General features: G+C 37.3%; 4 protein-coding genes across 7 annotated transcripts in view; 1 reads left to right on the forward strand and 3 right to left on the reverse strand.

Annotated features, from left to right (window-relative positions):
• The window catches only part of LOC137950927 (uncharacterized), a 53,292-nt gene extending 47,970 nt beyond the window's left edge, over window positions 1-5,322 (forward strand). For all 3 annotated transcript variants that reach the window (XM_068797591.1, XM_068797592.1, XM_068797593.1), the window contains 7 exons: window positions 463-579; window positions 697-818; window positions 1,476-2,226; window positions 2,411-2,665; window positions 2,748-2,930; window positions 3,252-3,590; window positions 4,195-5,322. In XM_068797591.1, the coding sequence (XP_068653692.1) occupies window positions 463-579; window positions 697-818; window positions 1,476-2,226; window positions 2,411-2,665; window positions 2,748-2,930; window positions 3,252-3,590; window positions 4,195-4,944 (2,517 nt within the window). In that variant the 3' untranslated portion in view covers window positions 4,945-5,322. The remainder of the gene's footprint in view (window positions 1-462; window positions 580-696; window positions 819-1,475; window positions 2,227-2,410; window positions 2,666-2,747; window positions 2,931-3,251; window positions 3,591-4,194) is intronic.
• A 1,359-nt stretch (window positions 5,323-6,681) lies between these two features.
• Window positions 6,682-13,298, reverse strand: LOC137949843 (uncharacterized). Of its 2 annotated transcripts, none has more exons than XM_068796052.1 (9): window positions 12,702-13,298; window positions 10,245-10,350; window positions 9,388-9,504; window positions 8,859-8,908; window positions 8,666-8,771; window positions 8,000-8,147; window positions 7,725-7,864; window positions 7,216-7,382; window positions 6,682-7,105 (listed from the first exon to the last, which is right to left on the reverse strand). In XM_068796052.1, the coding sequence occupies exons 2-9, from the start codon at window positions 10,297-10,299 to the stop codon at window positions 6,812-6,814; spliced, it is 1,077 nt and encodes a 358-aa protein (XP_068652153.1). In that variant the 5' UTR covers window positions 10,300-10,350; window positions 12,702-13,298; the 3' UTR covers window positions 6,682-6,811. The 2 variants fall into 2 exon arrangements, with proteins under 2 accessions (XP_068652153.1, XP_068652152.1); XM_068796051.1 differs by having other exon boundaries at window positions 8,859-9,052.
• A 791-nt stretch (window positions 13,299-14,089) lies between these two features.
• Window positions 14,090-20,334, reverse strand: LOC137949845 (S-adenosylmethionine carrier 1, chloroplastic/mitochondrial). The gene is made up of 13 exons (XM_068796053.1): window positions 20,248-20,334; window positions 20,019-20,087; window positions 19,418-19,525; window positions 19,102-19,184; window positions 18,353-18,429; window positions 17,945-18,035; window positions 17,351-17,404; window positions 17,179-17,274; window positions 16,893-16,982; window positions 16,376-16,427; window positions 16,180-16,241; window positions 15,315-15,395; window positions 14,090-14,508 (listed from the first exon to the last, which is right to left on the reverse strand). The coding sequence occupies exons 2-13, from the start codon at window positions 20,071-20,073 to the stop codon at window positions 14,377-14,379; spliced, it is 981 nt and encodes a 326-aa protein (XP_068652154.1). The 5' UTR covers window positions 20,074-20,087; window positions 20,248-20,334; the 3' UTR covers window positions 14,090-14,376.
• A 459-nt stretch (window positions 20,335-20,793) lies between these two features.
• LOC137949639 (fructokinase-2-like) lies at window positions 20,794-22,983 on the reverse strand. The gene is made up of 5 exons (XM_068795751.1): window positions 22,733-22,983; window positions 21,756-22,166; window positions 21,472-21,606; window positions 21,243-21,359; window positions 20,794-21,146 (listed from the first exon to the last, which is right to left on the reverse strand). Exons 1-5 carry the CDS (start codon window positions 22,898-22,900, stop codon window positions 21,012-21,014), a joined length of 966 nt encoding a protein of 321 aa, XP_068651852.1. The 5' UTR covers window positions 22,901-22,983; the 3' UTR covers window positions 20,794-21,011.
• Window positions 22,984-24,358: the final 1,375 nt, after the last annotated feature.

Raw genomic sequence — 24,358 nt, forward strand, 5'->3', positions numbered from 1 at the left:
ACATTTGACACATTAGCTATCGTCCAAGGGTGTGCACAAAGCTAAATGTAGGTCTTGGAGCATAGTTTTATAAAGCTGGGTGGAGCTAGTTTTTAACCATGCGTTACTCATCCTCCACATCACAAAACTTCTAGCATATTTGACAACCTGACCACTACGAAAGAGTTGATCTATCCTGAGAATCTTACAGTGGAAATACTTTATCTTGGGTGTGGCTGAGCTGCTTATAAATATTATTTTTGTTAATATAGGTGTAAACAGAAACCCCATAGGCAACTTCTAAGTTTATCTATTTGTTTTTTTTTTAAATTGTTGACTTTATCTATTTTTTTATTTTTTATTTTTTTTATGAAGAGCAAGAAATGAAATTTTTTCCAATTTTGAACTTCCTTGTTTGTTTATTCTCTAGTGATTCCATTTTTTTCGTTCTTTTCATCAGTTTATAGATGGTATATCTTACAGGCTGAAGCCATGGTGGCAGAGTGGAAGGAGTTTTTGTGGGATGTGCCAGAGGAAAGAGCTGCTTTGTGGGGCCATTGTCAGACACTGTTCATCAGACATCACTTCCCTTCACTGCAGGTCTGGTCATGCTACATTAACTACATTTATTGAAACAATACTAATCTTTCTTAAAATATTCACTCACTAATTATATATGTTTTTCGTCAATGGCCTTCTTTATAACTTTCCTACTAGGCTGGACTCTTTTTCCTGAGACATGCAGAAACTGTAGAAAAAGATATTCCTGCAAGAGAGCTGCACGAAATGCTCCTACTAGCCCTTCAGTGGCTTAGCGGAAGTATAAATCAAATCAATCCGTAAGTAACTCTGCCACAAGTGTACATATGCTCAATCGCAGCTTTGATTGGATAACATGCATGAAAAATGCCTAAACCAGCTACCAGAAAGGATCTCAAGATGCTCCCCAGTCAATAGTATGTTTATAGGCATCCAAACCAGCCATAGTGGGAGGACGGGATCATTGTCAGCCATTATCCAAAGTCTCCTCTCTTGGATCTTGTGGCTATCTAATTTGTGCATTAGGGCTAATTGAAAGACTCTTACTTGAAATTTTAGTTGCTAAGGTTGTCCAAGCACTTGAATTTAGACCATGGCCTATCCAAGGCACCTTGAAAGTTGTGATGTTGAATTGCCTGCAAATCTTGCCTTGTAGGTCTCAATTGGACCTTCTATCTGATAAACTCTGCTATCATTTATCAGCTTGTTTGATTTGTTTTTGGTCTCACATCCTGAGATCAGCAAATTCTGTAGCCAATGTTTTGGCCAAGCATGGAGCTTCCTTGCAATCTCTTGTTGTTAGGGGATAGCTCCTCCCTTTTTTGGTTCTCTTAATAAAATCACTATTCATAAAAAAAAAAAAAAAAACTCTGCTATCATTTATACTGCACCCATATCTTCACTCAATGGGTTTTCCTTGTAATACAATTGGTTTAACTTTCTTTTGCAATTCTCAGAGTTTATCCCTTGCATCTTCTGAGGGAGATTGAGACCAGAGTGTGGCTCTTAGCAGTAGAATCAGAGGCTCAGGCAAAGACTGAAGGAGACTTTACTGTACCTGCACATATGCCACATGTAATAGATGGAAATAATGCTAACATTATAGAACAAACTGCAAGTGTCATTGGAAAAATGGATAACCATTTAAATCTGATGAGGGTGCAAGCTACAGAAAGAGGTGATTCAAGTAATGGGACCCATCTTCGCCACTCACTAGCCCCGGATGCTAACTCCCCGTCAACAACAGGGGGTAGCAGTTCAAAGATGAAACGAAGAGCCAAAGGATATCTGACTTCAAGGAGGTCAGTACCAGATACAGAAAGAACTAGTGAGCAAGACTCTATGTCTTCATCTCCCCTGAGTTTCAGAAACAATGATGAACTTCTCAGGAATCAAGAGGAAAATGTTAAAGTTGAAGCGTCAGTTTCTGGATGGGAGGAAAGAGTGGGTCCTGCTGAAATAGAGAGAGCTGTCCTTTCTCTTTTGGAATTTGGACAAGTAACGGCTGCCAAGCAGCTTCATTATAAACTCTCTCCAACTCATGTACCATCAGAGTTTCTACTTGTTGATGCTGCTTTAAAGCTTGCTTCTACTCTGTCTCCACGTAAGATTGGAGAAGTATCTCTTTCGATGTTTGATCTGGAACTCTGTTCTGTCCTTGAGTCGCACGGTATACTGAATGAACATCAGATGCGAGAACCATTACAGGTATCTCTCTTCGAAATATTTTTAATGGAGCACCTGGCATCTTTTCTGAATTGTTAATTGATTCAAAGAATAGCAGGAGAAGTTCTTTAGACATGTTTTTCATAACCATGATCTTATGCTGTTGTTATGATGATTGGTAGTCTTACCATTTGAAGAATGATGACCCATAGTCAATAATTTACAGGTTTTAGAGGCTATTGCAGTTAAGTGCACTGAAGGTTGTGGGCGTGGACTGTGCAAGAGAATTATAGCTGTTGTAAAAGCAGCAAATATGCTGGGTCTTTCTTTTTCTGAGGCATTCGAGAAAAGGCCCATTGAACTTCTACAGTTACTCTCTCTAAAAGCCCAAGAGTCATTTGAGGAAGCAAAAATCCTCGTGGAGACAAATTTCATGCCTCCAGCTAGCATTGCACAAATTCTTGCCGAGTCCTTTCTCAAGGCAAGCCAATTCCTATTACTTGTCTTGTAGGAATGATTCTGTTAAGTAATAGTATTAAATCTTGAGCAATATTCTGTAACAGGGTCTATTAGCTGCACATCGTGGAGGGTATATGGATTCACAAAAGGAGGAAGGCCCAGCTCCGCTACTTTGGAGGTTCTCTGACTTCCTAAAATGGGCAGAGCTATGCCCATCAGAACCAGAAATTGGGCATGCTCTGATGCGTTTAGTTATTACTGGACAAGAAATACCACATGCTTGTGAGGTGCTGTTTTTGCCCTATGATTTTTGTTATTGAGTAGATGGCTTTTGGTTGGACCAAAAAAATTGAGTTAGACTAGGGCCTTTGAGTTGGACTTGGCAATGGAACTTTGGAAGAGTAAAAATCAGTAAGAGATCAACTGTAGTGAAATATAGAAATTTGGCTGTGTATAGTAAGCCCAATATGGATCACAGCTGAGCCCAGGCTTTAACAACTGAGCAGATTAACTGCATTATTTGTGTGTGCAGTTTAATTAGATATTTACAAGCTGTTTTATAATTGTGTTTTTTTCTTCATTTGACACAAATGAAAATGATATTTCAGGTTGAGCTTCTTATTCTGTCACACCACTTCTACAAGTCCTCAGCATGCCTTGATGGAGTAGATGTTCTTGTAGCCCTTGCAGCAACTAGGGTAGAATCTTATGTTTCTGAAGGGGATTTTTCTTGTTTAGCTCGTTTGGTTACTGGAGTTAGCAATTTCCATTCCCTGAATTTCATTCTAGGCATTCTTATAGAGAATGGGCAATTGGAACTTCTGCTTCACAAGTATTCAGCAGCGGACCGGACCCCAGGTAGTGCTGAGGAGGTCAGAGGGTTTCGTATGGCTGTGCTTGCGTCACTCAAGCATTTTAATCCTCATGATCTTGATGCACTAGCAATGGTTTGTAATCTTTTTCACACTAATGCAATTTCTTTTAGTTATATATCTGAATATTTAGTAGTCAAAACAATGATTGGTTGGTCACCTATGGGTGGCATAAGCGGTTAGGTTGAGCTGAGAGATGCTCAATTTTACTAAACTGATCCAGTTGGCTTTTTTTATTTATCTGCAAATCTGTTCTCTACATGGTTGTTTTTTTATGAACTGTATCTTGTTATTATTTGAGATTGAAAGTTGAAAAAGAACTGAATCTTTGGGTTTATGTTGCGTGGAATAGAACCTGAAGTAGGGGAGTCTTAGCATGATTAAGGATATAGGTTTTTTTTTTTGTGATGCTATTATTTCTTTCGTTTAATTGTATTTTTTAATTATTTGACCGTACAACAAGAAGGGGACACTATGAATAAGTGCATGGTTTGTAATACTAATATTTCTTGTGTTTTTTTAACAAATGTACTCTTTATATTTCTTGTGTTCTTTAAAAAAATGTACTTTTTAATTTTTTTGATGGACGAACTAACCAGCTAAGTAGGAAGAAAATTCAAGCTGTGATACACATTGTACTGAATGCTAACTAAACTTCTGCTTGCTTCTCACTGGATAGGTCTATAATCATTTTGACATGAAACATGAGATGGCTTCTCTCTTAGAATTGCGAGCCACTCAATCCACGCAGCAGTGGTTCTTGCATTATGACAGGGATCAGAACGAGGACCTCTTGGACTCTATGCGATACTTCATTGAAGCTGCAGAGGTTCACTCCACCATTGATGCAGGCAACAAAACACACCGGACTTGTGCCCAAGCATCTCTCCTGTCCCTCCAGATCCGCATTCCTGACTTTGACTGGCTTAACCTCTCTGAAACAAATGCACGCCGAGTCCTAGTGGAGCAATCGCGATTCCAAGAAGCCTTGATTGTAGCTGAAGCCTACGGATTGAACCAGCCAAGCGAGTGGGCTCTCGTATTATGGAATCAAATGCTTAAGCCTGATCTGATTGAGCAATTTATTGCAGAGTTTGTGGCTGTTCTTCCTCTACAGCCTTCAATGCTTGCCGAATTGGCAAGGTTTTATAGGGCTGAGGTGGCAGCTAGAGGTGACCAATCCCACTTCTCTGTATGGCTATCACCTGGGGGATTGCCAGCTGAGTGGATTAGACATCTTGGGAAGTCATTCAGGAGCTTGTTGAAGAGAACGAGGGACTTGAGGTTGAGAGTGCAGTTGGCAACAATTGCAACAGGATTTGGCGATGTAATTGATGCGTGCGTAAATACTTTAGATAGGGTCCCAGAGACGGCAGGTCCACTAGTGCTACGGAGGGGGCATGGTGGGACCTACCTACCTCTCATGTGAAGGAGTTGTATTGCTGCTCAGCTGTTCCTGATTATGGTGCCGATATTTATACAGGAAGCTGGGAGCTGGTTTGTAAATTTTTTTCTCGTGTACAATTTTTAGGGTTTAGAAAGCTTCACGAAGAGGTTTGAGCCGAGACAGGCAGGGTTTTTTTTTTTTTTTTTTTTTGTTGAAACCTGTACGTAGTAAGGGCAGTTTTTAAAAGCCTTATTGTTCAGGGTAAATCCATTTTCATGTTGTGAGATTTATCTTTCTTGTTGGGCATTGATCTCTTTATTCTTTTAGTATGTACTGTATAGCTATGTTGATGTATTGAAAATAATGTCTATGAGATGTAGGATCCTTTTACGTAAAGAAGAAAGCATACGAGCAGCTCGAATATACCATTAACGTTTACTTCATCATGTTTCTTTTTGTGTGATTGATTCTCTTGTAGTAAACGTTGTTTTTGTTTGAGACATAGATTTTCTTGGAATTCTACAAAAGTCATACATGAAAATTATCTTTTTTAATTTGATTTTTGGACTGATTTTTTTTTTAAATGGTTAAGAATGGACAAATATATTATATTCATACGACTTACAATTTTAGCAGCTTAAGGTCTATTTGGATTAATGGAAGAGTATGATTTTTTTGGAAAGAATAATAGGAATAAGTGACAACTTTAATTTACAGTAAAATTCTATTACAATACCAGTGAATACTTGAGTAATGTATGTGTAATGTATATTCCTTTAAATATAGGATATTACTGTAATGGAAATTAAATTCAACATTATACTATTATCATTTAAATATAATATTAATATTAACTTTATATTTATTAATTTTTTTGGTTATCAATATTAATCTAAAAATTCTGAAATATAAAAAACTGAACACAAGGTGATACAACAATAACCCAATATGGGAACTAAAGTTTAAACTGGCATACAAGTATACAACGTATCATTGTGACGTATCAACATGCAAAACTTATAAAGTGAATGGCGAAAAAAATAAAGAGTTGCGAGATGATATTAAAAACAGATTTGGACGATTGATCATTTTGAAGAAAAATACAAGTTGAAAAGCTTAATAAAAAATGCTTTACCAGATCAAACTTTCAGTATCTAGTTCTCCTACGTCCAGCATGAACAATGACGAAACCAGAGATCAAAAACTTGAAATCTCTCGAGTAAAAAACCCGTCCAGAAAACCCAAGTTCGGGTTTTCGGTTTCACTCTGCAGGTTAGGCACGGGCTACCCCTAACCCAATCAGTGGGGACTCAACTCAGCCCCAGTAAAATCCAACTTGAGTTGGCTTTATCAGGTCAGGCAGCCAAGCCCAAAAGCAACTCAAAGCGTGTTGGTGAAACTCCCTGAAAGCAAAAAGAGCGAATGGTACCCACTCCCAAATTCGGGTTGAGTTGCCCCAGTTCAGGTGGACTCTAGGCAAATCGGCAGTACTCACACAGAACAAAAGGAGCAGGTCCAACCCACCAATCCCAAATCTGAGTACACCCAACTGTGTAATTGGTCGGTCTAACCATGTCCGGGACATGTTAAAGATGAGAATTTGGGATTCCTCTTCTCTGTATGTGCATCTCATTAAAGCTGGAGGATTGACATTTGAGGCTCGGCCTCATTCTCATCCTATATGGGAGTAGAGGAAGACTGCCTCTACCTATCCAGTTCCCACATCAAGTGTGGATGCTGTATATGAAAGTCGTAAGGCCATAGAATGAAATCCGGAAACAGAATAATTAGGCCATAGAATGAAATATATTAATGAAACATGAAAAGTACAAAAGCCAAGCTTGCTGGAGGAACCACCTAGTTGAAATTAACTTTCTTTTTTAATCTCTATTCCCATTTGCATTTGGCCTCACTCTTGCCTTCGGTGGCAAACGTCTAAAACAAAGCTATTTAATTTGTTGCCAAAGATTTTGGTTGAAAATACCTCGCTAACATGCTGCCGAGCTCTCTTACCCATGGTTTCTGCCATATCTGGGCTGCTTATGAGCTTTGCCATGGCCCCTGAGAATTCCTCAGGGGTGGGGTTGCATAGGAAGCCCGTGACCTCGCTTTTAACTGTTTCCACTGGACCCCCACTGTTGCATGCAATCACTGGCTTCTGAGCTGCCATAGCCTCCAGTGGAACAATGCCAAAGTGTTCATCCTGCAGTAGTGAACCACAACAAACATCTTAATTCCAACCATCTTTAGTTCACTATAGGCACAAAACAAGATTTGAAAAGGTAAAATCTTAAATTGTATCAGCACTATTACCTTAGGTGTATAAATAACACAGAGACATTCTGAAAGCAGCCGGTTCCTCTCAGCAGTTGAGCATGATGGGACAAAAGTAACTCGATCAGACACTCCTTCCCTTTCTGTTAACCTTTTAAGTTCCTCTAGGTACTCCACGTTTTCTTTAAGGCGTTCATCGAATCCACCTGAATAACAAGAGTCAACAGATGCCAAAGTCTAGCAACATAATTTGACATGGATATTTCAGTATGAGATAGACCAAGGTCACTCTTGGACCCAATTTAACAAATGCGAAAGAACATAAATGAGCAACATCAGCAAATATAGAACTGGAATGGAGAATACTTTCAGTTATGATTTCTAAGTCCTGAGATCTAAGATAACAGTAAACTGTTCCTGATGGCAAATACTTGTTTTATGGCTATTCTTAATAGCCATCAGCTGTAGGTGAGCTTCCTCAAACACCTGCTACATGCAGAAAGTGCAGTATATAGAATAACCTCAAATAAAGAAGAATCATCAGTTACCTGCAACAATTAATTCAACCTCTGACAAGTTATAACCTTCAAGTCCAACTCCTTCAAGGGATGAGAGCATTGCAAATGCAGAAATTGCTAAGCCTATATTCTTTTTCTTTTCAAAGCGATTGATGGAGAGAAACTTCAACCTAGATAAAATATGCAGTGCATGTTACAAACCTTAGCTAGAAAAAGTCAATGTAACAAAATACTGGTATATTATCAGCCAGTAAGATGTTTCAGCCCTAATTCAATCAAAATTTATGTTCAAGCATTCCCATTACTTATAAACACACGGCCCATCAAACTGTTCCACATTGACAGCAGGATAAAGAACATCTGGTTGAATATGTCGAGCATTCAGACGCTTAAATGTATTTGCAAAAGTGGCAGCAGTAAATTTGCTGTTAACCAGGACCAAATCTGCCATGCCTGCACATTCCAAGATGAATCCAATAAAAAATCTCAGCCTCTGCAATGGCCAGCATTACTAAATTATGAGAAAGAGCAGTGCACTTCACTATGTAAAAATGAACTATTTCACTCCTTGCCTTCTGCAGCTAACGGGGTGCACAAATGTCATGAGCAATGAGACATTGTGGGCCAAGTAGTAAACAGGGATCTCTGAGCAATTTTCCTCCTAAATGAACAATCTTAACCCACTAAAAAAGCAGGTATGCTTACAGGAGTAAGAAAAAATGCTTTTCACGGTTTCATTTTATCAATGGACCGTATCTCCACTTTGAGTGAGACTAGAGATCACACACTCTATTGCAATTAAAAATATATCTGCTTGCTGACCTTCTGAAGCCACCTCAATTGCAGGCAAAGGGGGATCAAAATATTTATTTGCATGTAGCCAGTTATCCCACCATCCCACCTCAATTGACAGAAAGATGAAAAATAATACTCATGGATGATAAGAGGAAAAGGAAAAATATGAACTATACCAGTAGTCATTTCTTCAATTGCATCAATTGGTCTGCGATATAATCTTCTAAGCATACTTGTGTGTTGTGCCAGTAACAAATCTGGAAAATGGCAATAGAATACTACCTGCAGAAAATAAACTTGCATAGATCAAACTTGCAACTCATTAGGACTCTTAAAACTCAGCTTATGCCGTGTAATAGAAAAAATTACCTTAGATGACTTTTTCATTTTCAACAGAGGAATGATTACCGAGACCTGGTCTGTCAGTACAACATCGAAGGAGGGCCACATGAGTAGCAAGCAAATAGCAACAAAGATGCATCTCAAGTATGCACAAACAGCATGCAAGCGGTAGAAAATGTGGCGAGGTAAGAAGCTACCATACACTGTAACAGGAAAATGACCTGGACAACACATCACAGAGAAATAATGTGAGCATCAATGTATTATGATTTTGGCTGAATTGTTGTCTCAAGTAAACTAAGATTTTTAGTTTAAGGGTGTCTAAGAGCTATGCCTTACAGCCTATGGCAGTGTCCACGACACCTTTGAGGATTTGGGAGTGCCAGATATAGTAAGAGTTACTGCCTTGCTCATAGACAGCTTCCACTAGGGAGATCACGTAAAATCTCATTGCCTTACTTTTAGGTGTGTTTTTAAAAAAAATCAAAAGAAACAAAATAATAAGGAACAATCTTGATCCCCCTAAATCCAGAAAAATGAGATAATAACAACACACCACCAAGGGTCTCCTCAAAGCATCGATTTTTATCATGGTATGCTGTGAAAACATGAACAGTGTGGCCATGGGATGCAAGTCCAACTGCTGCATCAACAATTAACCTTTCAGCTCCACCTGCACACATGGGGGGTTCCATGAAGACAATTAAAAGTCAATCAAAGTGGCTGGAATAATCTCAGAAGATGGTTTTGGTAGAAAACACATAAATAAAATCAAGACTAAATATTTGTCAGTAAAAATTCCCACAATTTTGTGGTTGAGCATGTATCCCGTATCTTCTTTTAGTCATTAAAGAGTAAGAGAAGGCGTTGTTGTTTTCTTGGGGGGACAGCCTCAAATTGGTTGGGTTTGGAAAGATCCTGAGTTAGTAGTTGGAATGAGACCTCATAAACTTTAAACAGACATTTTCAGAGGAACCCACCCAATAACATGTTACAACAGCAAACACAAGCCCCTCACCCCATGTCTAAAACTAGTTGTACGAATGTGAGAGAAGCTGTTAGAGGAAAGTAGTCCTACCTTGGTTTATGCCTGGAGATATCTTGTTTTATCACTTTGGAAAAAGTACCAAACTTCAGCTACTAATTTAGAGATGAACCAGAAAAACTTCAAAAGTACAAGGATCCACTGTAATTTATTATGGAAAAATTATTACCAAGAACAGAGCATACTATGTATACCTATAGTAAGATACGGTTCCAAAACACAAAAGAAACCCAAAAAAAAAAAAAAAAAACTGAAAGTTACACAATTGAACCAATTGATCACATAGCTATGGTAGATCTAGCTCATAACTAGCTCGACAAACACAACCTAAAGAAAAGAAATAAACATAAATAAGGTAAGACATATACCTATCCCAAGATCAGGATGAATGATAGCAATCTTCAACTTCTGGTTCCCCCCCATTCTTCTTTTTTTAGAAGTACTCCCCACTTAGATCTGAAGAATATTCTGCTTCTGTAAGGAGGGGAGGAGAGAGAGGTCAGTTAATGATTTAGAATACCTATTTCTGAACAAAAAGTAATAGACTCTCCAAATAATGATTAGAGGGTAGAAAAAAATAGAGCATCAATTAAAGGGTTAAATCTGGACTCTGGATGCATTTATGAAAAGAAAAATAACATTCAGGATAACATATTTTAAAACCAATAATTTGTGGAAAAGAAACTCTTCATATGCCTACCTAGCAGATAACCCATGCAAAACATGAGAGAAAAAATAAAGAATTGTTCCCACCTTGGTTCTTCGCCTTTAAATTATGTTTAAACTAACATCATAAAAATATGAGATATATCGACATAAAACATTTACAATAATTCATTACATGTGCCCTCGTATTGGTTGGTCATATGATATTTACTACTTTTTTCATGAATATAGTTTGTATTCTCTTTTAATTAGAGATCGTACGGCTGCAAATCTGTTTCATTATAGTTTAAATGTCTTTTTCCTTTTTACTCTTCAGATTTCTCTAGCGTACCTTCTACAACTCAGGTAGTTTTTGTTCAATCCATTTTGCAAAGATCTTTCAAATATTTCAATGAATTTATCCGCCATTACATGTTCACTAGTTTCTATATTATCAATTGGAAAGCCTTCCCACCCAAGCACTAAGAACTCGAAGATAACAAAAGAAAAATCAATATGTCCTGATGGTAGACCAGCAAATAGTTCTTTATTAAACTACTAAGGGCCAGAATCTCCAATTAATGTTTTGAGAATGTACAAAGCATCATTCTTTGTACAAAGCCAAAAAGCATCTTTTTGCAAATAATTTCTTTGTACTTGCTCTCTCAATCTTCTCTCAACCAGTCCAGTTTCTAGACATTTTCTATTGCCTAAAAGGAACTAAATTCTGCTACTAACCAATGTTATAAAAACCGATCCAGTCACCAACCCAGTTGGATGATTAGCTTCGGGTCAACCAGTTCAACCGGGTTGGACCGCTGATTGAACTGGTGCTGATCTCATAAGTGCGTTTTAATTTTTTTAAAATTAAAATATGTAAGAAAAACTTTAAAATACACATAAATTCAAAAAAATTCTAAAATGTTTAAAAAAATAGTTGCACATAAAAGATTTAAACTTGCATATAGAACTGGGTTTCAATTTTTATAATCCAATTTCAACCTAACAATAAAAATTCACAACCAATGCATTCATTCTCCATAACAAAAATTATGAAGTAAAACCCAGCACAAATCAAAGATGAGATAAAAGAAAAGGGAAACTACTACAAAGAGAAGATAAAATCAAAAACTTATGCAAAACAGAAACACAAAATTTACCTACTTGTGTCTATACAATGAACAAAAGTAACCAATCCTTACAAGTACAAAGCCATCCAATGCATGGTTTTTGCTAAATGGAAATTGACAATCAGAAAGATAATGAAGTTATAAGATGCAAAAGCAATATGAACCACCAATCTATTATTCTAGGTAAATGTCATTCATAAACAATGAAAAACAAAAAAGTGTTTGCACATCCAGCCACAGAGAAACACAGGCAGACTAGAGTAGAATAAATTTTTAAGAACAAACAAAAAAGTTTAAATGAAGAAGCACAAATATTTTCTATTCCTGTGGATAGGGGGCAAACTCATTGAATCAAGTTAAGAGTAACTGAGAAGAAGACTACATCAGTAAGTCAAATATCCAAGTGTATCCCATGCATAATTCAGTGCCAGTTTCTCAATTCTAGTCAGAGAATCTTTTTCCTCTTCCAAGTTTAAAAGAAGCGGCATCAAAGCAAACATTGTGGTGATGGTGTACAAGTTGGTATATATTTATTTTGAAGCCAATACTTGAAGCAGTCAGAAATCTAAAATCTTGTTGACAATCCCAACTTAATTCTGCATTTATTGTCAAACACGGAAACAAGATCAATGCAGACCCACAGCCATATGACTTCTGCTTGAGTTGTTTTGAGCATGAGAACTTCGAGATAAACCAGAATAATTTGGGTACAAGATAATATAGACCAGAATAATTTGGGTACAAGATAATAGCTGCCTTGCAGCTTTAGAACCTGAAGGCTACACCTTTCGGATTTCTCGGTTTTCTCCCTTTATAATAGGAGTCAATTAGCAACTCATAATTTAATAATTTCTGCCTGAGCGAGAGAGCGGGAAGTGCTCTACCTCAAAGTTGCATAGAAAAATGTTATCATTTACATGGAACATAGCCAGAGTCTTCCTCTATCCGTTGTTGGGGGTGAAAATCCCCCGCTCTATTCTCTTATTTCTTCTAAATTTCTAATAATAGTGAGATTAAAAAGAAATTAACGAGAAAAAGTGAAGAACTTACGTGAAATTGAACGGAAACTTCTCTGATGGGTCGTCACTCGTCGCAGGAACCACCGTAATCGTCACCGAAGTCCCTGTACTGGCCGACGATTTCAAATCTTGAGGGGTCTCGGTATTTGGATTGCTGACTTCGAGTCAGTAGTGCAAGATACTAGAAACTCATGAGCTGATAATTCAGAGATTTTTATTCCTTCTCCGATACGTAAAGTTTTGATTACCATTTACCATACTAAAGAATTCATGATTTTGTAACTCTTGGTTGGGTCTTTGGAGGAGGGCAGGTCGAGTCTACGGGTGAATCCCCGTGTAAATGGATTGAGTTTCTCTGATTGAATTGGGAGTTGAACTTCCGGAATTGGGAAACACGATCCAAATTAACCCAGATTTGGAGAACCACGAAACAGATGTTTCATATGTTACAATAGCGGTACAGTCTTGAAGACGTTTTTCTTTTCCCAGTTCGACGCTGTCTGCTGCGTCCCGCTGCTCGTCTCGACCTTCTCTCCCTCGGCTCTCTCTGCCCTCGCCGTCTCCCTTCCCCCTCTCGCAGTCTCAGCTCCTCTCTTTCTTCCCTCTCTCGCCTTCTCAACTTTCTCTCTTCCCCCCTCTCGCCGTCCGAACCTCTTCCCTCAATAAAAGTTTTTTTATTTTTTTATTTTTTATAATTAATTAAACTAATACACTAGAATCTATCTTGTGTTAATAAATAATACACTAAAATCTATCTTAATGTTGTAACAAATAATTATTTTATACAATACCATAAATAGATATCTTAATTAATATAAAATACCCTACTTAAGTTAACTACAATCTATCTTAATTTATTAATAAAATATCCTACTTAATTATTTATTATATTAATATATATTCATATATTATTAAATTATTAATTATAAAAGTAACCATGTCTAAGTTTATTATTAGTTTATATATATTAAAAATAACTCATTCTCTTGTTAAAATAAGAATTTGATCAAGTACTTAGACATTATAAAAATATAATTTTTGTTTAAGTATTTTATTTTTTATAAGTAATTAATACACCAATTTATTTTAAAAAGCAATTATTATATTAATTTAGACTAAACTATAATATATCTTAATTTATTAATAAAATATTTTTAAAATAATTATGATATTAATATATTTTAATATTACATATTAAATTATTTATTATAAAAGTAACCATATTTAATTAGAATTATTATCTGTTTAAGTATATTATAAAAAGTAACTTTTTGGAAACAATTTAACCCAATCGCAGGGGTGAAACCACATCCTGAACCCCAATGCCAAACCATCAGAATCGGGTACAGGAAGCAACGCATAGTCAGGTATCATTAACTACAAGGTTTCAGCAACTAATCAAGAACAAAAAAACCAGGAAAAAGAAAAACTAAAATTCCTTTCCGCAAAAGGAGATTAAGACATTTCTTTGATTTTCTCTAGGGTGAAACCTCAATAAGAATTAGCAGGACATTTAACAGTTTTTACTGCTCCACTTATAGTTTCCTATCCGAATCCCCTGTTCATAGCTATCTCCTCCTAACTATTTCACTTTACAGAAAGCAAACTTTTACAGAGTGCCAGATACAGGTTTTTGTTTTTCCATCAGAACAGAACTAATAGATGAGGAATAATGATGGAGGAGAAATTATTGAGAAAGGCAGGGGTCACTTTTGTTTGGATTGATGCAAGTCTTGGGTCATTGGACGCCGCTCCTGAAGAAACTGTTTTGTCCTCTCCAAGACACCAAAAAAAATTGAACCACCAATTCCGATCCATAGAACTCTTGGCCCTATTCCCTGTCAGAAAAGTTAAAAAGATGCATGTTAAATGCTAGGACTGTTCCTCATTTTATTCATAACCAAATATTTTATTCTATTCTCTAAAGATGAACTTAGCTATAAATATTTTTTTTTGCAGAATCTAACGAGTAAAGCTCAACAATGGAGACAGGTTACAACATTATCTAAACATGAAGCTTAGCTGAAAACAGAGCATTCTGTAATCTAAGAGCTATGCAGTTCTGGACCTCTGTTTGACAGTCAAAAGTCATGAACAGAGCAACTTTCTCACAGTCGTAGAGATGGAATCATTCAAAGTATTATTCCACCTAAATATCTAAACTCCAAAATAATAAGAAGATTAGCTTATAGTGACTGTTTTATAATTTATGTAACACCTATTTCTCGCTTTTCCATTAACTTATTCCATTTTTCTATTATTTAAATTCTTAGTTGCTAACCTAGCTAGGATATCACAACAAAAGTTACAGAGAAATTTGGGAAATGTAAGAGCAAAACATAATCCTAAACAGCAATATATTAATTCTATTATGTTACCTAAAGATGAAGCTTAGTTGCAAAGAATATAATCTGCGACCTAGGAGCAAAAATCATGTAGGGCAGTACGCAGGAGGGTGCAGCCATTCAAAGTGAGACATGTTACAAATGACTCCGTCAAGGCGGTAACTAGAATGTAAATAACATAACAGTGCTAACAAAAGTCGGTCTCCCATACTATTGGTTAATTACCTCATATAGAGTGTCTTCTAGTCTATTCAACACTAATGGACACGAAGAGAGTAGAGAGCATGATGGAGTCAAACCTTCAAGAGAGCTGTGGGTCCTTCTTCTCTGACAACATTTTGAACACAATCAAAGATCCCTTTGTACTGGTTTGCTGGGCCCTGTAAAACAGATCAAGGTGAAGGAATCAAGTCAACAACAACCTCAAAAGAACCCCCATTAGAACCCTTACAAGAGTTAGAGGACATTTGTTTCTGTAAGAAAATGACCTTCTCACATTATTAATGTCTTCTCAAGCCTTAGGTAGAGGTTTCTACATGTGAAATGGCATTTGGAAGTAGAACTATTTTTTCACACCAAAATATCCTGACACGAGAGGAAGATGATTCTGTCAAATGTACTTTTTCTTGTCTCTTACACCTTGACCTAGATTGAATTGATGGATCACACACCGCTGAAGAGTTTCCATCCATGTTCCTCACTGTCAAGTAACAAAGAGAACACCTAAAGAAGAGGAAGATCCTCTTCCCACCTCCTCAGCAAGATCTGGAAGTTGCCCATAATTCTCAGAGATAAAGAAGTGAGAACAGAATATGGGGAAGGATGTAGATCTATTTCAGTAGGGAACGGAGAGGAAGATGGAGAATCATGTGGGTGGGTGACATCAGGAAATGAGTGAGCTGAAGGGAGAATTAGCAAAGAATGACCAGATGAAATGGTGAAGAAAACAAGATGGATGAGATGGGATTTAAGGGGAATGCAAATGGGAGAATTAGCAAAAGGATGGCCAAGTGAAATGGAGAAGAAACCAAGATGGATGAGGTGGGATGTAAGGGGAATGCAAACGGAGGATAAGTGGACCTTAAATGGAGGCGAAGGGTCCTGCAGAGACGCTAATAGAACCCTAACTGGATCACCCAAAGCACGAATCTACTGGGAGAGTACCTGAGTCATTAGCCTTGTCTTAATCACATCAAGTGGAGTTGTAATTGCTCCAGTTATCGCACCTTAAAAAATACATTACATATGTAAAACAATGACAAAAAAACAATTCATAGTGGTGAAGCACCGCCTGACAAAATTTAACAAAACAAAGTTCTAGAAGAAAAGATATAAACCATCAAAAGGAAAGGGTGTGTACCAGCAAAGGCTCCAATTATAGCATTCTCAGGATCATTTAAATCTCTTCGTGCCTGAAGAGAAAACCAAGCATAACATATGTTTCTCGTCAAGTAGTTGCACAGCTAGACATCTTGCACATAAAGTAGTGAATAAAAATAAAGGCATTAAACACAAACCCATGGATCCTTTAATAAACCTTTTCTTTTGTACTCATAAAAAAATTGTGAGGAATGCAAATAGTAAATTTTATTCCTGAAAATATAATAAACTATATTCCATCCAAAAATGTATTGCACACTTAATGATAACTGGAAAAGATACATACTTTAGCCATAGACTCTTTTATTCAACATTATAAAGATAAATCTTTCTTTCGTTTCTGTCATTGGTTTCTTTTTAAGGTTTTCTGTGTCCTTATTACACCATTCCCCAATATTACCCACTGGAAAGCTAGAAAATACAAATATCTCTACCAAGTACATAATGGCTTATGTAATAAACTGATGTCACTTATCATAAGGCAAATTTGAGCTTACCGCAAGCTTGTATCCTAATCGAAGCTGCTCATAAATACAGAACTGCATGGCATCAAATGGCAAGTCTCGCAATAAAAAGGACCGATACCCCTAACTCCAAGAAGATAGAAAACAAGAATGAAGATAAGGTGCAGCAATAAGTCACAAGATATAATACCTAACAGCAATTATGTTATATCCAAGCCATAATTCAAATGAAGAAACCTATAGAAGACTAATAAAGAGATAAAACAAAGAGAACTTTGATAATTTAACAGTAAAATAGGTTCATGTCGATAAAACACACCGCATAAAGACCTTTGAAACCCTCTTTAGCAACAATAAGACGAACAGCATTGGGGGCAGAAGTGAACTGCCCAGTCTGCATTCTTTGCTTCACAACCTGAAACATAGACCTGCAGATGATTATCATTATCTGAAGGGAAAGTAATAAGTTCACAGAAATATAGTTTTCTGACCTCTGTAGGGACCCGAACAAGAGAGGAAGCAGCACCTCCAATGGCACCTGCTGTCTGCAGGAAAAATCAGTTTCAGCCAAAAATACAAGTAACTTCCATCTAAAACTAAACAAAAAACACTTAAAAATGCTTTGACTGAACTACCCCGACTTAATAAACAGACAACTTCTAGAATAAAAAGAATGAGGAAGAAGTCCCTTGTTGGGTTATCAAGTTCCACCCTTTGGAGCAGGAGTTAAATTCAATCTTCATGGGACACTGAAGTAACAGAAAAGATTGTACGTCCATTACTACATGGCCTCTTGCTGGTAAAAAATGTGTTCTTGTCTTTTTTTTCTTGTGTTAATTGAAAGAAAAGGTGCTTTTAGGGCCTAACAAGACAGCTGCATCACAATAAAAAGGATCTAAATAGGTAGATAGCTACAACTCCATGATAATAATCAGAAAACATAATAAGAGGTGTGATTAGTGGAACCATATTTTCATTCAACTTCCATAAGACAGATAATGGAAGAATCTTATAACCAATAGCATGAACTCATGATTGATAAACAGTGATTAGCTTATGACCAAAAGCACTATGATTCAACTCACCAGATGAGCGAGAGCACTAAGATTCTCTGGGAACATCTTTAACAGCTTTTGTTTTGTAGGTTCATATATGCCAACAAACAAGGCAGATGCCCTTCGTACATAAGAAAAACAACAGTCAACTGCAAAGGAATTCAGAAGAAGAGAATGATCCTAAGAAGGCTAATACAATCTAAGAAGCAGTAAATGCAAAGTACCTATACAAAATATTTGATCTAGACCACAACATTATTACCAAATTATAAAAGTGAGAACAGAACTATCATATGATCTTACAATACTATGGCATTCACAACATATCACAACTAGAACAAGGTACGCACGGATGCAACTTGGTAAAACAACAGAAGTCAGATACGAGCCTTTGAGCTCAGTGAACCCATGTTTATGAGGTGAGTTTCAGGTACTCACGGTAGAACTCCTACAAGGTTTCCACCCAGTCCAGAATACAAGCCCTTCAATAGTATTTTTCCTCCGCCACGAGCAGCCTGTGCTAATTGATAAAACTCATAAAATTTAGATGAGTGAACAAGAACATTTATCTCGGTATATCTTAAAGCAAATATTATTTGTGCATGCACAGACAGAAACAGAGAACAATGTTCATAAACATGGCCTAGCTGACAAGGATGGATAAACATGGCTTTTAGGCAACCAAGAAACATCATGACTTTCTATTTCTTCACAAGAGCTGTACTGCCAATGGGTAATAAAATGTATCAGTTTCTCTTTTCTTCCCTTTCAAGATATCATAATTTTTATAACCATAAAGCCATTGGACAATCAACCCCTGAAACAGCCCTCCTCCTTTATGTGGGCTCTGGACTAGTGTAAAACCTTCATCCTGGCCCATTTAGCCTAGCACGAAACCTAGGAATATGCTTTACGCAGCAGCACAAGGACAAAGGTTTAGAAGAAGAAGAAACAAATTAGAACAACATTTAAAAAAAGTTCCAATTACTGTAACCCATTGCTTTGCTTGTTTTAAATAATTTTGGCAGCATGTTGAATAAAAAGTCGTGAGCAATGACAATTTTGCCAATTACTTTCTTTACTTTGTTGTTTTCGAGACATTGATGCGGTTTAACTAATGCAAGAGCAGCTAGGATTTTAATCAACAAAACCAGAAACGATAAAGAATACTACTGTAGTAAACCTGCCTGCAACCGAGTCTTTATTGTATCTATGGGGTAGAGAGCTGTTTCAACCACAACACCTGCAGTACCACCAGCTATAACACCCTCTGCAGATCCAAAACAATGCTGTTTAGATATGATACATAAATCTTATAGTCAATTAAATTCAAGATGGCCCATACTGTATCCATTTTGCAGCAAGAATAAAAAGATGAGTCCCAGAAGTACTGACAACCAGCACAAACAATTCCAATTTTAGGTTTGACATAGAAAGCTGCAATGTTTCATGGGTTTTCATCAGGTATATCTATTTTTAGCGATGCAACTATTGAAGACATACCACATAAAACTCGGAAGAAATCAAATGGCTTCTCCTCTTGAACAGTGACCGATGCAAAAGGCATTGTTGCCTCTGTTCCATGGTAACGATGCTTAATTTTGAGAGCTTCTGCAAAAGGAAGTGAAACAGGTGCAATCATAAACAAGTAAATACTTTTCATAACATACTACCTAGCCCTATTTTCTCAGTGAACTTATGCAACTTGTATAAACCACGAACCAAGTCAATATCATGAAACAAAGTCTTCGAATAACCTAGTATTTGAATCATAAAAATAGGATTTTGCAAATTATCTACAAGTTCTGCTAGAGAGTGAAAAGAAGAGACACGCCCCACCAGAATGAGGAAGCAACACAAATTTTGACATTTATAAAGACTAAGCAAGAGTGACATTGCTCAAATATCAAGAGAAAAATATGCTCCACTGAAATGTTCAAAAGTATCCACAACGTAAGACAGCATTTATCATCCAACAAGGAAAATTCTCACTTTACATAAAATACAAGCTTGGTCAACAATAGAATGTCTTTTAAATTGTAGTAAGCAGCATTGGGGGCTAAAATCACAAGTTTAGTTCAGGCACTCCATTAAAAGAATGTACCTGATGACATTGGTAGAGAATTTTTGCCATCCACTGCGATGATTGGATGAACCATGGAGGTCCGATGATCTTCACCAAAGAAAAACAGAAAATTTAGTAAGATAATACCAAGCGGAAAGCGCTCATCACCTCCCGGTACGGGTAGAGATTAAGACATTCAACCCACTCCAGTACTTGAGGACGCGTAAAGCAAAAGAAAATCGCAGTAGAAGAAGAAAGAGAAGAAGACCTTGCGAGTTGTGAAGCCTGCGATGTGGTAGTGAGAAATTTCAGTGAGATGTCAGAGCTGGGGATAGAAAGGCCGGTCCAATGTTTTGTAGTTGCGGGTGACAGAAAGAGAGTTCAACCGTTGTAAGGCATTGGGCACAACATTAGACACGTGGATTTATCTGCCATCCTGGGCCATGACAAGATAGGTGCTTCTTGGTTTTTTGGACTTGTTACTCGTAATCTGTCAGTTACTTACCACGTGGGATACAAATTTGAGGTTTGTTTCGTAATAATTTCTCGACCACATACCTACCAATGATATTTTATTTTCTGTAGCTACTGCCGATACGTACAATGAGGGCACAAAGAGATTTTGGTGTGCGTCAGTAGCAGAGATTAATTACCCTTATTGTTGTACTATTCTTTCCTTAATGCCCTTGATTTAGATAATATATAAAAAACTATTAGAAATTTGATAAAGATATAGGTTAGAAGCTCAAAAATAATTGTAATTAGGATATTATCCGAATGTGATTAGGATTTGGTATATGTTCCAGATTTTGCTGTAAATCTCGTGGACATGGCTATTCGTAGTATCATGGATGTCGATACCACTCACGTTGCTATCAATTTTCATGCCATTCCCTTCTATCGGGACCAAATTAATCATGAGGTTTTCGTCTAATATTCAGCTAAAAAACAGAACAATTAAGAGACTGGTTATTCCATAAAAGCAGTTAATCCCTTTACAAAGGGTAACAATTACTACCAAGTCTCCATTGATTAGGCCTTGGCTTTTGCCACCAGTTCTTGAGCCACAGATTCAGTAGGAAGCGCAGGAATGGCTCCTTTCTGGGTTGTGCAAAGGGCTCCACATGCATTCGCTAGTTTCAAACGTTCTTTCAGTTTGGATTCGTTCTGTCAAATAGAAAATGAAAAAATAATTAAATTAACTCTTTTTATTAAGCACAAAAGTAAGCCAGACAGAAAAGAAATAAAGAAAAATTTCAAAACCTCAAGGATGGAAGAATCCTTAGCTATGGATGAGAGGAGGGACCCGACAAAAGCATCCCCTGCTCCAGTGGTGTCAATAGTCTTCACAGAGAACCCAGGAACGGAACCTTTGAAGCTCTATGCCAATAAAAATAATTGCATCACAAATTACTAATTTACCAGAAAATTTAGAAAGGTTATGATATCAGTGAAGACAAGAACCGAGTGGGTTAAAGACAAGGAGATCAACCTTTGTGAAATATCTACAGCCCTTCTCTCCATCAGTAACAATTAGCATTTTCAGCCCATCATACCAGAGTGACATAACAACCTTCTCCTCCGAAGGATTTCCGTTTGTAAGGAAAGCGACTTCATCATCACTAACCTGTTTATTGATCCAACCAATAAAGATTAAAAACAAAAAACCGATAAATGCAGCGGCAGCAAAGAACCATAGCTAGTTCATTAATTTTGAGTGTCAGATCTTCTCGATGGGTAATCTATCACAAAAAACAAAAAACAAAAAAAAAAAACCTTGATGAAATCTGCATGGTTCCAGATGCTCTTGATCCCTTCACGAGCAGCCTCGGGCGATGGCCACAGCGGCAATCTCACGTTGGGATCGTAGGAGAGGAGGAGACCCGCCTCCTTGGCCGCTTTCATGGCGGCCAAGTGAGCGGATCGAGAGGGCTCGGAGATCAAACTGATAGACCCGTAGTGGAAGATCTTCGCCTCCCGAATCAATTTCAAGTTCAGCTCCGATTCCTTCAACAGCATATCGGCACTAGGGTTGCGATAAAACATGAATTCTCGTTCTCCGTTCTTCTTCAGGGTCACGAATGCCAGAGCTGTTCTTGCATCCTTATCGAAGCACACACCGTCCACGTTCACTGTGTTCTGCTTCAAGATGTTAACCAACATGTGTCCGAACTCGTCGTCCCCGACCTGCTCATCTCACCACAACGTACGTGAAGATTTTGAAATTTCGAACACGAAATGATGATGATTATGATAATAATAATAATAAAGAAAAAAGTGATTGGAGGAGAATGTTGGATACTAAATATCACGCTCAAGCCTCACAGACGGACAAGATCTCACTTTCTCAATTCAAAATATCCCACTTCCATACGTACAAGACATCTGGATCATTCAAAAGAAGCGAAGAAAATGAAAAAATCCTCATGATCAGTCGAATAGAGCAAACTAAGTATCTCTAGCTGATGCTAACATCAACCGTTGGTGTTCGGTCATGCCGATAGCTATGGCCCAAAACAGTTATGAACCATCAGATCGAGTCAAATTTTGCAAGGCTTCTCCGTTGCGTGGATAGCTCAGATCCACCATCGATCTAAAATGTCGAAGGGGAAACTCTGCAAAATTAGATTGATTGCGCCAATCTTAACTCCGGAACCAGTCCTCTCATTGGCTCGGATCACGGTACCTGTCACTCGTGCATGCAGAAGAACAAAAGAATAGCCAAAAGACGGATATTTTTTTACAGTACTAACCTTTCCGATGAAAGCGGACTTCCCGCCGAGTTTGGAGATCGCAACGGCGACGTTGGCAGGAGCACCACCTGGAGCTTTCAGAAACCCCATCGACTCCGCGAGAGAAACGCCAGCAACGTCCGGCACGAAATCGATCAGCATCTCTCCAAAACACACAACTGACGCCATTTCCGGCGATTTGAGAGAAGGAAAAGGAAGCGAAGAGAGAGCTATGGGTGAAAGGAAACGTAAACTGGAAGTACAGAGAAATCAGAGGAAGACGAGTGAAGTATTTATAGGACGAAAAGATCGAGGAAATTCTGAAATCGTAATTAATTTACAGTTAACCAGATTCCAGAGTATTGGCTATCTTCCGGATATTTCGTGCCAAGTGGTCGAGTATCGTTAGAAACGGAATGCCGAGTAAATGAAGATTTGTTGTTCCTGTTACGATATTTTTTCTATTTAAATTCGCTTTGTTTCGGATTTTTTTCATTTCAGCTTAGTCTAATTTATCCACAATTTAAAATTCGAAATACCCTTTATTTTGTCTAGATCTATTTATAGGGGTAGATATGTAATAAACGTAGAAGAGGCAGAATGATTTATAATTATTACAAAATTCGGTGAGAGAAACAATTAGTAAGCATAATGAGCTTCAGCTCCTAACTCGCATTTACTTCAGTTACAAGTCATGACCAATCGAATTGTTTAAGATTAGTAGGTTCATTGCTGGTGGTCAAGGCCATGTAACTACCGGACTTTCATTAGGTCTATTGGCATTTTGCTCCTTCCCATTAAGAGTGGTTATCGGATCGAGTTTCACTAGGAATCCAACTCGATTCGACCCAAAAACATCAGGTTCAAGTTTTACCCCATGGGTCGGGGATGGATTTTTGGTTTGGGTTTAAGCCAAGTTTATGGGGATAAATTGACCTAACAAACACCTAACTTATCTTTAAAATAATTTAGTTGACTTTCACTAACCACCAACATCTATATTGCTTATGATTTTAGAAATCTAGATCTTTAAATCAAATCTCACTTGCTCTCCTCCTTGTTTTACACAAAGTTGCATTTAGTTTAATTTGAAGTTAGCTTTAGTTCACAAAAGAAAATTAATTATTATTTTCTTTACTAGTCCTAAATCACATAAGAAAACTAAGATATAATCTATTATCTTTTTACTTTCTGTTGGAATATGTTTATTTTCTGTTGGAATATGTTGGTGATTTGTGTTAAGTATATTGACTTTTCATACTTACAATTTCTTCTAATCTGTCTTTTTCTCTTTGCAACCAGAGTTTTTGTTACATTCTAAATGATATTTTTCTATTTATTTACTCCGGCTTGTCTTCCCCGTTCGAATATGGAAAACAGAGAGGAAGAGCAGAGACTGTACAAAGGAGAGAATGACCAGACCAACATTATGTTTTTCAACTAAAAAAGACCAGACCAGCTGAGAATTGGACAATACAGACAATTAAGTCCGAATATCGTTGCCCCTTCTTTGTTTTCTTTGATATTTGGGTTTCCTTTTACAGATGCAAGTGCACGATAGCCAAGAGTCTCCTTCTCCCTCCCGAAGCCGACGGCCATTCTTTCCTTCGATTCAACAACGCTCGTCTTTGATAGAGTCCTGCTCTA

Source organism: Aristolochia californica, unplaced genomic scaffold (assembly GCF_029961685.1).
Source record: "Aristolochia californica isolate CCGP_79_NKW_82.1479 unplaced genomic scaffold, dmAriCali1.0.hap1 SCAF_14, whole genome shotgun sequence".
Lineage (NCBI taxonomy): Eukaryota > Viridiplantae > Streptophyta > Magnoliopsida > Piperales > Aristolochiaceae > Aristolochia > Aristolochia californica.